General features: G+C 42.6%; 1 protein-coding gene across 3 annotated transcripts in view; it reads right to left on the reverse strand.

Moving 5' to 3' along the window:
- OSBPL6 (oxysterol binding protein like 6) overlaps nt 1-13,431 on the reverse strand; it is a 347,856-nt gene that overhangs the window by 186,550 nt on the left and 147,875 nt on the right. For all 3 annotated transcript variants that reach the window (XM_073633825.1, XM_073633824.1, XM_073633827.1), the window contains exon 3: nt 3,077-3,312. In XM_073633825.1, the coding sequence (XP_073489926.1) occupies nt 3,077-3,178 (102 nt within the window). In that variant the 5' untranslated portion in view covers nt 3,179-3,312. The remainder of the gene's footprint in view (nt 1-3,076; nt 3,313-13,431) is intronic.

Raw genomic sequence — 13,431 nt, forward strand, 5'->3', positions numbered from 1 at the left:
TTTTAATAAATGTGCAAAAATGTCAACAATTCTGTGTTTTTCTGTCAATATGGGGTGCTGTGTGGACATTATTGAGGAAAAAAAAATGAACTTAAATGATTTTAGCAAATGGCTGCAATATAACAAAGAGTGAAAAATTTAAGGGGGTCTGAATACTTTGTCCCCACTGTACAGTGGAGGAAGAGATGAGCAAGGGGGTTCAGTGGTGGGATAGAAATCAGGGGGGTAGAGCAATGGGGCAGATGTGAAAGGAGGTGTATTGGTGGGACAGATGAGCAGGGGGTTACAGTGGTGGGGCAGGAGAGCAGGGGGGTACAGAGGTGAGACAGATGTGCAGAAGGTACATTGGTGGGGCAGATGAGAAAGCGGGTTACAGTGGTGGGGCAGATGAGTTCAGTGTTAGGACAGATGACAAGGTAATTCAGTAGTAGGACAGAAGTGCATGGGGATACGGTGGTGGAGCAGATGTGCAGGGAGGTACAGTGGTGGGGCAGATGAGAAAAGGGGTACATTGATAGGGCAGATGAGCAGGGGGGTTACAGTGGTGGGACAGAAGACCAAGGGGATACAGTGGTGGGAGGGATGAGAATGGGGTTTAGGGGTGGGGCAGTAGAGCAGGGGGGTACAGCAGGGGGGCATATGTGAAAGGAGGTGCATTGGTGGGACAGATGAACAGGGGGTTACAGTGGCTGGGCAGAAGAGCAGGGGGTACATTGGTGGTACAGAGGAGAAAGGGGGCTACAGTGGTGGGGCAGGGGGGTACAGAGGAGAAAGGAGGTACATCGGTGGAACACATGAGCAGGGGATTACAGCGGTGGGGCAGATGTGCAGGGGGTTACAGTGGTGGGGCAGATGTGCAGGGGGGACAGGTATCTTAGGTGTGAAGGTGCATGAATTGGGGCTGATCTGAGGTGTGAGAGTGAAGGATGTTAATTTCTCACTACTCAAGTAGTTTACAGAATTTACTTTATAAAAAAATCCTTTTCGTGATTGAGAGTGTGAAGTTAAAATTTTTTTGTTAGAAAATCAGCACACTCAATTTCTTTCTTTGAAAATATTTTTCAGCACGCTGTGCTCAAAAGGTTGCCTACCCCTGGCCGAATCACTTGTTAATAAAAAAAAAAAAAAAAAAAAAAAAAACACAAAAAGTTTTTTGATCAAACTTCTCATGTGGGTCACAGATATGCAGCTTACTTTTACTTATTTTTCCTGTGATATCACAAAGCCGCTGCAGACTCTGGAGGGATCCCGACAATGTCAGGATTCACCAAGATACCCTACAGGCAGCTGGCTCATCATCCCAGTGTGCTGCTGAGAGCCTGAGCCAGTTGTTCACAGCCGATCTCTCCTGTCCGGTGCTCCAGTGAGTCACATGACTTCCTCAGGGCCCCCAAGGTAGTCATGCAATTTATGACAAAACACATAGGATGGAGCCGGATGACATTATCACATTAACCAGGAAGTGTTCAGATACACAAGCCAGAGCAGATCACAGGCAGGTCCTAGGGAAAATTATTCATAAGTGAATTTCTGCTGTGCACCATTCTGTGCACCCATAAATATGAGTGTTTTATTTATTTTAATAAATGTATGGTTTTAAATGGAAAGCACTATGGAGGTAACCGTTTTGAGTTGTGCTGCCCCCCACTGGATGATTTATTCCCTTAAAAGGCACATGTTAACTAACCTGTCAAGAAACAGAGGTGAGGGCATATATTAGCATACACTGTTCCCATGGCGGACATGAGTGATATGCAGTGATCACGGAGGAGAATTTTTGCAAGTTGTGGCTTACAGTTTTGGAAGGATTGGACGTGGTTTTGTTTTATATTTATATATATTTATTGGACACTTATGCATGTACATTCAGTGAAAATTACATACGATATGCACGTTGTGTTTGAAGACAGAATTTCCAGTATAATGCACAATATTTTGAAATTATTTTATTTGTCTTTCACAGTTTTTTTTTTTTTAGATGTGTGTATATCTTGACACTGTTGCACAGGTAGAATCATTAGGTTTTATATGTTTACTTTAGTCCTTACAAAATTAGTCGTTTAGTGGATAGTGGCAGTGTAGCACTTATTTAAAGCGGTTGTATACCCTGTACGGTTTAGGAGATATTCACTTTGCATGCAGCTGCTAACGTCAGTGGCGCATGTGCTGTGAAGGCCCGACCTTGCCGGAAAGAATAGTGACATCATCGCGGCTCCAGCCACTCACAGTGCCGGAGCCACGAACCCGGAAGAAACGCCGAGGGCAAAATGTCAGCTCCTTTGGCGTGGACTGGGATGCGATATGGGGAACTCGTTCTAAGATGAGTAATTCATAATGAGCTAGTATGCAGTGCATACTAGCTCATTATGCCTTTGCCTTACAGGGTTTTTTTTTTGTGTGTTTTTTTCCCATGTGCGGGTATACAACTGCTTTAATATTGCATCAATTTGTATTGTGGAACACATAATAACGTCAGCTGGCTACTCTAATATCCATGATATAGGCTACAGGTAGCGTGGGAGTATTACACATATTCCCTACTCTAATGTTACAAAGAGATTTAGCTGAAAAGTAAGCATGTGATCCAACTTTAAAGCAGGCATAGGCGTGCGCGCAGGGTGTGCCAGGGCACACCCTAATCACTTCGTGTGCTGCAGTTTCTCCCTGTTTAGGCCCCTGATATTTCACCAATGCCCCCTAACGGGGATCCTAAAGAAATTATTTAAAAAAATAATTGAAGAAATAAAATTGTAAAAAATAAAAAATTAAATTATTAAAACTACTGACACCATCTACTGCCCTGACACTGGCAGTATATATACACATGCACACACTAATGTGTTTGAGCTTCGTGGTGCACACACTAATGCAATAGGCTGTGCACACCTATGACAGCAGGAATGCAAAACTGAAATCTCACTCTTGGGTAGAGTTGACCTAAACATGAGACTGTATATTAGGACCCAAGAAGACACCAATGAGTTTAAAAACAAAAAAAACAAAAAATACTTCCAATAATTGTACTTATAAAGCTTATCAAACTGAGCCAGAAGAGGATAGTTTCATGGTTTCTTACCTGTCTACTGTCCCTCTGAGATGAGGAAGAAGACGAGGCACTTTTGTGCGTTGGAGTTGATATTTTGTGAGCTGGCGATATGCCTTTCTCTTCAGAAGTCATCTTCACACTAAGATCCCGATTGTACTAAGGTGCCAAAGATCATATCAAATGCTTCTCTGGATCATGCAGGATACCAACTAGTAAGTATGAGAAAACTGTTCATGGTGGGTTAATCCATCCTCAAAGTCTGATACCTGAAAAACATTATTAGGGAACATTTTAGATCTTGAGAAATTGAAATCTTTTTAGACAGTTATGCCAATTACTATAAAATATTCACAAGATTGTATAAGAATTGGTATGACCATTTGCAAATTGAGATGAAAAGGTTTTAAACTGGCAAACAAGCTGTCTATTTAATGGTGTATTAATACTTACAGATAGCTATAAATTGTGGCCTATGGCATTGGGCAGCTGTATTTTTACCATTTATTCCACTAACATCTATAACTGCAACAGTCTTCAAAGACTACTCCAGTGCTACACAATTGTAGTGTTTAAAGCAGTTATTTACGCACTACAAATACTGTAGCTGCTGACTTTTAAAAAAAATAAGGACACTTACCTGTCCAAGGATCCAGTGGCATTCTCACCCAGGCTGGTCATTCGACGGTCTTTGGGTCCCAGAATCGGCATGTTTAGTGTGGGAAGCTGGCTGCAATTCCACAGAGAGGCGATTCAGTGTGAGAAAAGGAAATATTCATTCGCTATTCTCACACACCTGGGTGGGCTCTGAGCGCATTCTCTCCCCCCCCCCCCCCCGAGCCCACCCTATTTTGGAGCCTATTAAAGCCTCTGGCTCTAATCGGTGCTTCAAAAAACCACCCACCCTGCATTGGAATTCATGCGCACAGCGTCCTGAAAAGGGGCCAGACGCATGGATATGGGGGGTGGCGGCGATGGACAGGGGAGGCGGCGCCTATGCGCCCTAATGGACGGGCCCTGCCCCTGGTCAAATACATGCCCTCAAAGCTCATATGTAATACCTACATGAATGATGCCTGACAAAAAAAAAAAAAAAAAGAACAATCTAAAACATTTCAAGTAAACTGCCATCAGAGTCCAGTTTTGGAAAGTGCATTAATGCTATATACGGACATAAATATTCAGTGCAAGTAGCTTGTTCATTTCCAATAGGCATATGTCATTTTATTATTTTAATAATTAAATGATTCTGTAATGACAAGCTTGAATGAAAATTCGCTTACTGAATTTGTAAGCCATCATTACAACAAACTGAGAAATTACTATTCACCTCATTCTAGATCAGAATTATAACCTCCATAATTAACAAAAAAAAAAAAAAAAAAAAAAAAAAAAGGTTCTATAAGACGTGCTCTCATGATTGCTTTGATGCTTGGGTAGTGTCTATTACAAAACATTTATAAAGATTGGTCATTGCGATAACCAAAAGTGATAACTGTAGTTTAAAAAGAAGAAGAATGGGGTTTTTTTTAAACCTGACTGTCAATCACCAGCTCTCCCCCTCACTGGACCGCTGAGATGAAGAGGGGAGGGAGCAACTGGCTCAGTCTCCCAGTGGCGGAGCTGAGAGGCTCAGCCAGCTGCTGATCCAGGCATGTGGGTGGATTCTGACTGTAAGCCCAGGTTCACACCGAGCTGCGGGAATGAAGCCGTGCGAGTTCAGCTGAACTCGCAATATTTCACTCCCGCATGTCAATCCCGATTTTGGCCGCGATTTCAGAGACATCTGTGCAGGTTTTTGCACAGATGTCAATGTAAATCGCAGCCCGAAATCACAAATAGTACAAAAAACTACTTTTTGAAATCGGTGTGGTGCCGCAAATGCAGCGTCGCACCGATTAGGACAGTGCCATTGCTGCGGATTTGACATGCGATTTGACACGTCAAATCGTACCAATGTGAACCAGGGCTAAAGTCTGGATCTTTCCCCAGCCTGGTCCAGGCTTTAGCCTGCTGTCAGCTGAAAACGGGTTACAGGAATGCAGAATGAACTGCACTCCTTTGATCCACTCACTCTGTGAGCCTTAGCCTTAAAAGCCAAGTTCACTTTTTTTTTTTCTAAAATCCAGCTCCCCTATGTACCAATATACCATTAATGTACCTTTGTTGCACAAAAATACAAGTTTCCTTTGATTTTGAAAATAAGGCCTACCTTATTCATTGCTATATTCCGCAGATCACTTCAGAAACTCCCTGGTATACAGACAGACTAGCCAGTAAGACACAGGAAGGAGTTTAGCAGCTGACCTCATTAGCACACCTTCACCCATCAACTACGTTTTCACAGCACCCCTGGCATTCCTCCATGGGGGCATTTGCCTGGCTTTCCCAGTGTCCCTTTAGACGGGCTCAGGGTGCATGATAAATTTCCTGGGGCCACCTGCAGCCCATGGGACACCCCTGATGTAGTGCAAGAGCCTGCGTGATCGGATACAGAGTGATTGGATTGATGGGGTGTTCTCCTATTACATTGTTTTGGTAAATTTAAGGAGATTGTACAAAGATTGTACAATCAGATTGTATAGTGTATGGCCACAAGTATGCACCTAAAATGACCATTTACACTTTCAGTGTCATTAATTGTTAACGGTACATCAAAACACATAAGCAAACACATTTGGCCACATAAAAAAAAAAAAAAAAAAAAAACAACAGGTGACAAATGCAGAAAAAAAAACGTGCTATAAATGTCCCATGAGCTACTTTGCCAGGTGTAGCACAGCCTATTGAAATCAATGGACTGCCCTATGTGTGTCACTGGAAAAACGAGCAAAAAAACATGTGCTTCTCTACTCTGGGTGTGAATGGGGCCTGAAAGTGAAATAGGTGCGTTTACAAAACAATGAGGCTCTATTCACATTTGCGTGTTTGCAAACGCATGGCAAACCAAACAGAAAACGCATGCTTCGCCATGCATTTCAGAAATGCTGCAAATGTGCATGGTGCCTGTGTTATCATTAGATGTTAAAGGCTTCCCAAGTGTAGCAAACACACCAAAAACTGCAATAACACACCATGCTCCGCTCCAAAAAAGTTCTTGAGATTCTCTGGGGAAATTTGTCGTTCGTAGGGCAGTCCATTCAAAGGAATGAGCTGCCCTATGTGCGACGAGTGAAAACGCTCCAAAACACCCAAAACAAAAGGCAGTGGGAATGTGAGTTTTCACTATATGGAGGTGTGAATGAGACCTGACAGCTGAGTGTCTTCATTCACTCCCTTCTATGTACGTGTATAAAGATAAAAACATGCAAAAAGGTACAGCGCTAAAAACCGACAGAAAGTCCTTGACAGGAAATTCATCAAAAAGAGACCGATAAGTGTGGGGTCCGAAATAGAAAATCTTGTGAGATCCTCCACAGACAGATGCACACACACTGACTCTTACCATCCAGAGTGGACGGACCACTACATACAGTTGTTAAATGCACTTGTTATGGAATCCAATCGATCGAACAGCAGCACTCTTGCACCCTTGTACAGATTCCACTTCATATGGCCCTCAATGGATGTAACGTTCCACCATAAATAAAAAAGCACTTCATATTGTAACACGTTCAATATAAAATATTAAAATCCAGCAAACTTACTCACCACAGGAAAGTTAAAACCTCGCTTGTAAAAATTAATAATCCACAGGGGAATGTTTCCAACCATCAAGATGGCCGACCTCTGAACTTAGCAGTGTCACGTGATCAAACTCTACCCAACCGCTTTCGTTGTACAGATGGCATCAGGGGCGTGTATAAAGATGGCCATACACTCTGTAATCTGATTGTACAATCTCTGTACAATTTCCTTTCGATTTACTAGAACTATGGAATAGAGGACACACCTGAACAATCCAATGAATTGTATCCAATCATACAGGCCCTTGTACCACATAGCTGATGGGAGATCTAATAAAGATTATATAATCAGATTGTATAGGAAGTAGGTGCACGGTAGTATTTAATGAGGGAGGTGTGTCCCTCTTCTGTAAAGCAAGGAAGTGAAGGCTTCTGGGAGATGGCCTAACAGGAAGTGAATCCTGATACAAACTACAGGAAGTGATGGAATCTGAAAATCCATTCAAAAATACAAACTGACAAGATTCTAAATATCCTGCAGATGAGGTAAGTGAGAGAAAAGCACATTGGGATGGCGGAGCCAGAAATGGCATTGGAAAACGCTTCTATTTATTATGAAAAGTGAAATTCTGCCCGAAAAGGTGAACTTATCCTTTAAGGGCTAATTCACAGGGGCCATGGTGTCACAAATTTTGCAATTCCAGATAAATGCTAGACTTTAGAAAATACCCTGCACTTGCTTCCTTCAAGAGGCTGTCAAGAGATGTGTACTGAAAATGTCCTCCATGTCTGCCCTCTGCAATCAATTTATTGGGATACTACTAAAACTCAGCAGCAGTAAAACACACAGAGTAATCACAACACATATAGTTGTATGCATCATGACATCCAAACCCTAAATCTAAATTGCAAGAGAATGACTTTGGTGAACACCCCTTTAATCTCAAGGAAAGGAGGTCAATTTGAATAGTTAAAGTTAGAAAAGTAGAAAGTGGAGGTTTGAATGTTCATCTAACAGCCATCAATACTTAGCGGAACTGGGGTTCCTAGTTTATCGTTCAAAGTGGGAACACCATTTAAGTCACACTTTCAGGCGGATTTTCACAGACCTTTTCCTGGTAATGGTAAGTAATGCATTTTACACATTGATGTTGACAACAAAAACCTGACCTTCGAAAAAAAAAAAAAAAAAAAAAAAAAACCCACACACACACTAAAGTTTCTTGCAGCTCAAGATGCACAGATATTAAAAGCACCTGAAATAGCAGTGATAGCCACTGCTATTTCTGCTCGTATGTCTTCGTACTTTCCTAAATAATTAACCAACTAAATGAAGGTCAAATGAGCCATTCTTTGGGAAGGCAAATAAAAGTTATTTTTGCATTCCATCTGCTTTGTCACCATAAAAATACAAAATGGCTGTGCAAAGCCTCTAAATAGGCAATCATGGGTTTGTCAATCTCTATGAAATTTGTGCATAAAAGTCCCCCAAACTATTGGATGAAGGTAACCCATTACTGGGCAAATGGTTTGCTACTTGTCTGAGCCCTAACTACTGTATGGCCAACTTGAGTACACCTATAACAAGTAGTAACAAGCAGGAGTTACCTAGACTGAAAACCAAATGTAAAGTTCCTCAAGATCTAGAGATACGGTGCCTTGAAAAAGTATTCATACCCCTTCACATTTTCCATATTTTGTCATATTCTACAACCAAACACGTAAATTTATTTTATTAGGATTTTTTTATGTCAGACCAACACAAAGTGGCAGGAAAATGATAAATGGTTTTCAACGTTTTTTACAAATAAATATCTGAAAAGTGTGGTGTGCATTTGTATGCCCCCTTTCTTCTGATACTCCCAAGTAAAATCGAATGGAACCAATTGCCTTCAGAAGTCACCTTATTAGTAAATAGAGTCCACCTGTGTGCAATATAATCTCAGTATAAATACAGCTGTTCTATGAGGCCCTCAGAGGTTGTTGGCAAGCAGAGGCAAGACATTTCTTGTAGTTGGTTTGCACACATCTCAGGAGGGATTTTGGTCCACTCTTCTTTACAAATCTTCTCTAAAGCCTTAAGGCTTCTTGGCTGTCGCATGGCAACTTGAAGTTTCAGCTCCCTCCATAAAATTTCTATAGGATTAAGGTCTGGAGATTGGCCCCTCAATGCGGCAAATTTGACCTGTACCTTTAGCAGAGAAACCGCCCCAAAGCATGTTGTTTCCATCTCCATGCTTGACTGTAGGGATGGGTCATAGTCAGCATTTTTCTTTCTCCAAACACAGCGAGTCGAGTTAATGCCAAAAAGCTCAAGTTTGTCTCATCTGACCAAAGCACTGTCTCCCAATGCTTCTCTGATTTATTTAGATGTTCATAGGCAAACTTCAGACGAGTCTGAACATGTGCCTTCTTGAGGGGGACCTTGCGGGCGCTGCAGGATTTTAATCCATGGCGGCGTATTGTCTTTGTTTGGTGACTGTGATCCCAACTGCCTTAAGATCATTCACAAGCTCCCCCTGTGTAGTTCTGGGCTGATCCCTCCCTTTTTTAATGATCATCCTTACCCCATGAGGCAAAATTTTGCATGGAGCTCCAGATTGAAGTGGATTTGTGTTTATTTTGTATTTCTTCCATTTGCGAATAATCATTCCAATAGTTGTTGCCTTCTCGCCAAGCTTCTTGCTGATGGTCTTGTAGCCCATTCCAGCCTTGTGCAGGTCTACAATCTTGTCCCCGACGTATTTTGACAGCTCTTTGGTTTTGCCCATGATCGTGAGGTTTGAATGGAAGAAAGTCTGTGGATAGGTACAACATAACCAGTTGTCATTTTGTAAATTGACAGGACCAATCTGTGTACCACATGAGCACATACTGTCTGTGGGAGACAGAATTATTGTTGGTTGGTAGGGGATCAAATACTTATTTTTAGGATTGCACCGATACCAATTTAATACCAAGTACAAATACAGATACTTTTTTCAAGTACTCGCCAATACCGATTACCAATACTTTTTTTTTTTTTTAATGTTGTGTGACAGTGGCACTAATATGCAGGACTGAAACTATCAGTAGTTTTTTTTTTTACTACTTTTTACAATTTATATATTTTTTTGTTACTATTTTACAATGCTTTCCTTTTTTGTGAGGGGGGAGGGGGAGTGGACAGTGTCCATGTTTATTTTCATTTTTTATTATTTTTACAATTTAACCTTTAAATATTTATTACAATTCTTTTTTTTTTCAGCCCTGTTGGGGGGCTTTGGTGAGATATCAGGAGTCTAAACAGACCCCTGACATCTCCCTTTTGAGACAGGGAAAAGGACTGAGGACAGAGATTCCCCAGTCCCTTTCTCTGCCACCTTGGCTGCACTGAAAATGAATGGAGAGGAGGCAGAGGCTCCTCTCCATTCATAAACTGAAGCATCATAAACCCAGTTTATCATGTTTCAGTTATGAATGGACAGAGTCAGTGATCACTGTGCATTCAGAAAAAGAAGGAGCCAGTAAATGACAGATTTACCAGCTCCTTCCTCCTCTCTCCATCCTGACAGATTTGAGACAGCGGGGACCTGCAGGAGGACACCGGAGAGTGGAGGACCTGCAGGAGGATACCGGAGAGAGGAGGACCTGCAGGAGGACACCGGAGAGAGGAGGACCTGCAGGAGGACACCGGAGAGAGGAGGACCTGCAGGAGGACACCGGAGAGAGGAGGACCTGCAGGAGGACACCGGAGAGAGGAGGACACCGGAGAGAGGAGGACCTGCAGGAGGACACTGGAGAGAGGAGGACCTGCAGGAGGACACCGGAGAGAGGAGGACACCGGAGAGAGGAGGACCTGCAGGAGGACACCAGAGAGAGGAGGACACAGGGGACAGTCAGGGGTGATTGGTGTAGCGGTGGGGACGGATCTCCCTATACAGCTTTCAATAAAGCACCTGACTGCCACAGGAGGGAAAGGAGGAGAAGCAGCTGCCAGAAAAGCTATAAAGGGAGATCAGTGATTTTAACAGCCCCACCGATCACCTGTGAGGCTGCCTGGCCCCCCTGCTGAGCTTGAGGGCGCCTGGTCTGATACAACAGGTATTAGATAAAGCATCGGAGCATTTGCACGAGCAAATGTCAATACTAGTATCGGTGCAACCCTACTTATTTTACTCACTGAACGGCAAACTCAATTTATAACATTTGTATATGTGTTTTTTCTGGAATTTTGGTTGATAAGTGGGCAAACTTACAAAATTTGCAGGGGCAAAAATAATTATTTTCGCCACTTTAAGTGATCACATAACCACTGTTCCCAGCTGTATAGGTGAAGGAGACTGTAGAGGAGTGCATCAACAGGTGGAAGATAAATAGCAATACACTGATCTTCCCAGTGAAGAGCTTTGCTGTGGAGTGGGAGGTGGACATATTGGCACAAGTCTTGGCCATTGGAGGCCAGCACAGCCAGAAACCTGACCACGAGGAGATAAAATGTGCTTTCATGTCTAGCATGGTCAGTTTGAAATGGGAAAGCAGGGGGAGTGGTAGGATCACCAAGTATTTCACACAAAGGAAAAAATACAAAAAGTACAGGATACCTTTTGACAAGTACATGGTACAACAGACACATATCATGAATATAAATGTTGGGCTAACACTTTAAAACTGCATGTAGAGTCAAAACTTTTTTCTTGTTAGTATTGGATAGAGTGGCGAAGGAATACAAATTTTATTAGGTCTGAATTGCGATCTAGGGCTCCGTTGGAAACATTTTGCTATATTTATGTCTTGAGGAAAATAGATTTATCAGTCAGAAAATGAGGGAAAATCTGCAGCAGGGACACAGGCAGCAATACAAGCCTTTTTATTTCTGCCTAAGGCCTCATGCAAACTGGACGTTATTAAAAAAAAAAAAAAAAAAAAAAAAGCCAGTAGTGTTAGCTGTAGAAAACTATCTGTAGTGTTTTTTGCTTTTTTAACAAAATTATACTCCCGCAAGAGCTTATGGCTCAAAAACGCTGATAAATGCAGAATAGCCAAGTTTTTCAGCTTTTTTTGAGTTTTTTTAGCTCTTTTCAGCTTTTTTTCCAGCGTTAGAGCTGTTTTACAGCTGAAAAACTCCTCTCAAAACCCACTAGTTCTGGGGGGTTTTTCCAACCAGAAAATGCCCCAGCCAAAAACTGCTGATAACAGCCTATGTGTGCATGGACACATAGGATAACATGCTGGGGAGTTTATTGGCTGTCAGAAAAAACATCTGAAGCCAAAAACAGCCACTGTAAAAACATCCAGTGTGCATGAGGCCTTGAAGATTTGCCCTCATTTCCAGTCTTGTTGTCACACTGCTGTAACACAGGTAAATGCAATGTTTCGGAGCTCAAGGCAGCAACTTCCTCAAACAACGACCTCTAATGCACTGTATGCCTGAGGAATAAGCTGGTTAGTGCTCTGAAATGTCCCACTGTTTGGTGACTAATACTGTATTAATTGGCGTATAACACTCACTTTTTCACCATGAAAATCAGGTGCAAATAGCGTGTGCGTGTTATACGCCAATACTTCAATTTTGGCTGCCTCAGAGGGGACAGGGAGGGGGGAGGGACGAGCGCCGTCAGATTACATACAGTGAGAATCTCCTGTTTACTTGGTGGCCTCTGTAATAGGAAGCCCCGTCTCCTGGGCTGCCATTGGACCACTGTTCTGTCTATCATAGGAAATTCTCATTGTATGTAATCTGTCGGTGCTCATCCCGCCCCCCTCCCTGTCCCCTCTAGACTGCAGATGGGCATCGATCAGGCTGCACTGAAGGCAATGGCGAGGCTGCTGCACTGATGGCAATGGCGAGGCTGCTGCACTGATGGCAATGGCGAGGCTGCTGCACTGATGGCAATGGCGAGGCTGCAGATGGGCATCGATCAGGCTGCACTGAAGGCAATGGCGAGGCTGCTGCACTGATGGCAATGGCGAGGCTGCTGCACTGATGGCAATGGCGAGGCTGCTGCACTGATGGCAATGGCGAGGCTGCTGCACTGATGGCAATGGCGAGGCTGCTGCACTGATGGCAATGGCGAGGCTGCAGATGGGCATCGATCAGGCTGCACTGAAGGCAATGGCGAGGCTGCTGATGGGCACTGACCCTTATTTTGCTTCAGAGTTCCTTATTTAAAATTTAAAGTTTTTTTCCTGAAACTTCCCTCTTAAAATAAATGTGCGCCGATAAATATGGTATTTAGCTCATATTTGAGCATATGTTGTGCTGGTAAGTAATATGCAAAAAGTTGCATCGAGAATCTTTTCAAGGAAGACATTCATAAACAAGCATCATTGTGATGCCTAGACTGTTACACAACAATGCGTATATTTTAGAAGAACTGTAAGAATCCTAACCACTGCACTAATCTCTTAGTGGTCTGACTCAGCAGGCTCCATTCCCCACTTCCTTATCTAGTAATAGGAAAGGACAGAGAACAGACTGACCAAGCATGATGTTATGGGGCCTGGTGCCAATGTACATCATAGCTTTTACTGCTTTCTACTTTCTATGGAATTTCCTCATGCTGCTAGCATCCACTATTTTTAAAGAAATATTTAACTATTTAAAAAGAGGGCATCTGGAAAAAGTAATTCTAAAATAAGAAAAAAATAAAGGCAACAGATATGTATGTGAGGGGTGTTTGGATGGGGAGGTGATGGAGGGGCGGTTGAGGGAACCTGGAATTGGGCTTAAAGGGTTAGTTAAAAATGAAAAGGTAAACTAACACCATACACCTTCCCCAT

The sequence above is a fragment of the Aquarana catesbeiana genome, linkage group LG06, assembly GCF_042186555.1.
Source record: "Aquarana catesbeiana isolate 2022-GZ linkage group LG06, ASM4218655v1, whole genome shotgun sequence".
In the NCBI taxonomy this organism is placed as follows: Eukaryota; Metazoa; Chordata; class Amphibia; order Anura; family Ranidae; genus Aquarana; species Aquarana catesbeiana.